This window comes from Helianthus annuus, chromosome 1, assembly GCF_002127325.2.
Source record: "Helianthus annuus cultivar XRQ/B chromosome 1, HanXRQr2.0-SUNRISE, whole genome shotgun sequence".
NCBI lineage: Eukaryota > Viridiplantae > Streptophyta > Magnoliopsida > Asterales > Asteraceae > Helianthus > Helianthus annuus.
In genome coordinates, this window is record NC_035433.2 from 145,862,320 (window position 1) to 145,866,523 (window position 4,204).

The window sequence follows — 4,204 nt, forward strand, 5'->3', positions numbered from 1 at the left end:
TTCCTCTTTACAGTTTCTGTTCGTTATTTTTTTACAACTAAATTCACGATAACATATTTTTAGAAACATACCAATCCGGTACCCACAGGAAAATTTTATATACTTACTTTTACGTTATCTAAAATTGATGTTTTACACGGTAATTATTAATTAGAACAAGTTGATTTTGAACATATATTGTAATGTAATATAATTGCTTTACAAACTGATTTTTACCATTTGGTTCGTACATGGATTTTCCGCCGCAACGCGTGGTAGGGAAACCCTAGTTCCGTTTATTCGAGAGTTCGAACTACTACTATCTATTTTTAAATTATCCTCGTATTCAGTATTTCACAATAGTGGTACAAATTCAGAACAACTTATTTCAGTGCTTCTCCTAAAAATAAGAGGAATTTAAGAAACTCTTTGTTATATCCAAAAGAGTAAAGTCCTTTTTGAGTCCTTGTGGTTTGTGCATTTTAACTATTTGAATCCAAAAACTAAACTTGACTTGATTTGAGTCCTTGTAGGTTTGTATTTTTAACCCTTTGAATCCAAAACGCAAACCTCATCCAAATCATGGACTAAAAGTGTTTGATTCAAAAGGTTAAAAATACAAACCACGGGGAATCAAAGTGTTAAAAATACAAACTACAGGGACTCAAATCAAGACAAGTTTGATTTTTAGATTCAAAAATAGTTAAAATGCACACACCACAAAGACTCAAAAAGGACTTTATCCAAAAATACCAAATAATTTGATCTGTGTTTATTAAATTCCGTCGTTTCTATGCTTAAATGATTATGAAATATGCAATTAACATATCTTCAGACACAGAAACACATGCCAAAACGACTTAGCAACTGTTTTGTAAGGACATGGTATATTTGCTAGCTAAGACCAAAAGGGAATTTCAAAGTGGTATGGTGGGCTTGGGTTTCAGCGTGACTCCTTGGGCGGGGTTTCAGCCTAGACGTTGAGCGAGACAACCCACATGACATGACAAAACCTTATTGGTCAAGAGCACTAGCCCTTTAAAATTGGTTTTTTTTTTTCACGCCACCCCTACCACTTTGAACTTTTGGTCTTGGCACAAATCACTATGTCCTTACAAAACAGTTGCTAAGCATATCATAAACTACCTTCGTTATAATCAACATTTAAACCAAACAATAAACTACTGACAAATCATTTTCAGAATATGCAACCCAGACTTCAATTTATAACAATGACCATGATCAAACCCAAGATTAAACCATAAAATTCATTTATTCAACAATCATAGAAGGAAACCATAGAGAATCTGTATCCAACAATTGTTCCAACTTCAAACATTAACCACAACCACAGACATTTAAAAACCAACAACAGTACCAACTTCAAACATCACAACCACCACAAACATCTAAAACCCACCACGCAGACGAAGAACAAGGTGCAGAGTGGACTCCTTCTGGATGTTATAATCAGCAAGCGTACGCCCATCTTCCAGCTGCTTGCCCGCAAAGATCAACCTCTGCTGGTCTGGTGGAATCCCCTCCTTGTCCTGAATCTTCGCCTTCACATTATCGATTGTGTCCGAGCTCTCCACTTCCAAAGTAATGGTCTTTCCGGTCAACGTCTTCACGAAGATCTGCATACCTCCCCTCAGCCTCAACACCAGATGCAGAGTCGACTCCTTTTGGATGTTGTAATCCGCAAGAGTCCTGCCGTCTTCCAACTGTTTACCCGCAAAGATGAGCCTCTGCTGGTCCGGTGGGATACCCTCCTTGTCCTGGATCTTTGCTTTCACGTTGTCGATAGTGTCGGAGCTCTCGACCTCCAAGGTGATGGTCTTACCGGTCAAGGTCTTAACAAAGATTTGCATACCACCACGAAGACGGAGGACAAGGTGGAGGGTTGACTCCTTTTGGATGTTGTAATCGGCCAAGGTGCGGCCGTCTTCCAATTGCTTACCGGCGAAGATCAGACGCTGCTGGTCTGGTGGGATACCCTCCTTGTCTTGAATCTTTGCTTTGACGTTATCGATGGTATCGGAGCTTTCGACCTCAAGGGTGATGGTCTTACCAGTCAAAGTCTTCACAAAGATTTGCATACCACCACGAAGACGGAGAACCAAATGAAGAGTTGACTCCTTTTGAATGTTGTAATCGGCAAGAGTCCTGCCGTCCTCCAACTGCTTACCAGCGAAGATCAATCTCTGTTGGTCTGGTGGGATACCCTCCTTGTCTTGGATCTTGGCCTTGACATTATCGATGGTGTCGGAGCTTTCGACCTCAAGGGTAATCGTCTTGCCGGTTAGGGTTTTGACGAAGATTTGCATACCACCACGAAGACGGAGGACCAAATGGAGAGTTGACTCCTTCTGGATGTTGTAATCAGCTAGAGTTCGGCCGTCTTCGAGTTGTTTTCCAGCGAAGATCAATCGTTGCTGGTCTGGGGGGATTCCTTCCTTGTCTTGGATCTTGGCCTTGACGTTGTCGATGGTGTCAGAGCTTTCAACCTCGAGGGTAATCGTCTTGCCAGTTAGGGTTTTGACAAAGATCTGCATGCCACCACGGAGACGGAGGACAAGGTGGAGAGTTGACTCCTTCTGGATGTTGTAGTCAGCCAAGGTACGGCCGTCTTCCAATTGCTTTCCAGCAAAGATCAATCGCTGCTGGTCAGGGGGAATCCCTTCCTTGTCTTGGATCTTAGCCTTGACGTTGTCGATGGTGTCGGAACTCTCGACCTCGAGAGTGATGGTCTTACCAGTGAGAGTCTTAACGAAGATTTGCATCTGTTGAAAAGCATAAGAACAGAAGATCAGTAACAATACCAAAATAACTTTTTAAATACAAGTAAACACGCCTCAATAAAACAGAATTTCAACCAAAAACAAAATCATAACAAACAGGACTGAAAAATCTTAACGAATCTCTGTTAAAAATTCATAATATAAAACCACAAAACGTTATGTAATCATCAGATCAAATATCATACAAAAAACAGAATCATTATCCACAAAACTGCAAGAACTAGACGATTAACCGTTCAAAATCGTTGTGTACTTATCAAATCGGTTCAGACTAAGAATTATAAACATATTAAGACACCTACTATCAACTGTAGGTTTTAATCGATCAATAAACTAACAGATCCAAAACAATAAACTAATGATCAGACGTAAAACTGTATATATCACCGATCTGAAACAAAAACCTATAAATAACGCGAAATCGAAAGGAATTCAAGATCAAAACACATCATCCTTTGTCTAATCATCAGATCTAATCAGATACAAACATATTTAGCCACCTACCGATCGAAAACCTAACAGATCAGACAATATAACAGATCTATAACGAAAATCTAGCAATCAGACGTTAAATTGTGCATATTAAACCACCTACCGTTAAAAATTTCAATCTAGATCAATCTAAAAACTTACAGATCAAACAATATCACAGATCTAAAAGAAAACCTAACAATCAGACGTAATATATACATAGTAAAAGTCACCTACGATCAAATTTTAGGTCTAAATCAATCAAAAAGCTTACAGATCACACGATATAACAGACCTAAATAAATCGATCAAAATCCTAACCGATCAAACGATATAGCGTATCTAAATCTAAACAAATCGATCTAAAACTTAACAGATCAAACAATACATAGCAGATCTATTAACAAAAACAAAACACACAAATCGAAAGGAACATACCTTGAAGGGATTGAAGAGATCTGAGAAATTGAAGAAGATAAGAGAATTGGTTGATGAATGAAGGGGATAAATTGGGGGTGAATTTATAGAACAATAAAGCATAGGGTGCACGCAAAGAAAGGTTAACGTGACGGTGCGGTTAGATAACAATCGGTGGAGAATGTGCCACGTGTATAAAGTATTGGTGACCAAACACCAAAGTTAAGATAAGAGCCGTTGATGGGTTTTGATTTTTAATGGAGTCGCTGATTTTTAGGTTTGGCGTCTTCTTTTTATTTTGGAATAAAATATTGCGTGACCCTTATCTTGTTTCTAATTTTTTTTTAAGAGTTAAATGTCATTTTAGTCCCTATGGTTTGGGTCATTTTAACAGTTTAGTTCAAAGGTTTTATTTTTAACATCTGGATCTAAAAATATTTCATCGTTGCCATTTTGGTCCAACTGACTTAACTTCATCCATATGTGTTAAGTCTGTCAAGGGCATTTTAGTCATTTCATAAATATATAAATAATCC

General features: G+C 38.2%; 1 protein-coding gene across 1 annotated transcript; it reads right to left on the reverse strand.

Annotated features, from left to right (window-relative positions):
- Positions 1 to 1,230: 1,230 nt before the first annotated feature.
- On the reverse strand, positions 1,231 to 3,835 carry LOC110936586 (polyubiquitin). The gene is given in 3 exon segments (XM_022178991.2): positions 1,231 to 1,433; positions 1,436 to 2,762; positions 3,690 to 3,835. Coding segments are annotated over 3 exon segments (1,500 nt in total). The 5' UTR covers positions 3,792 to 3,835; the 3' UTR covers positions 1,231 to 1,362.
- Positions 3,836 to 4,204: the final 369 nt, after the last annotated feature.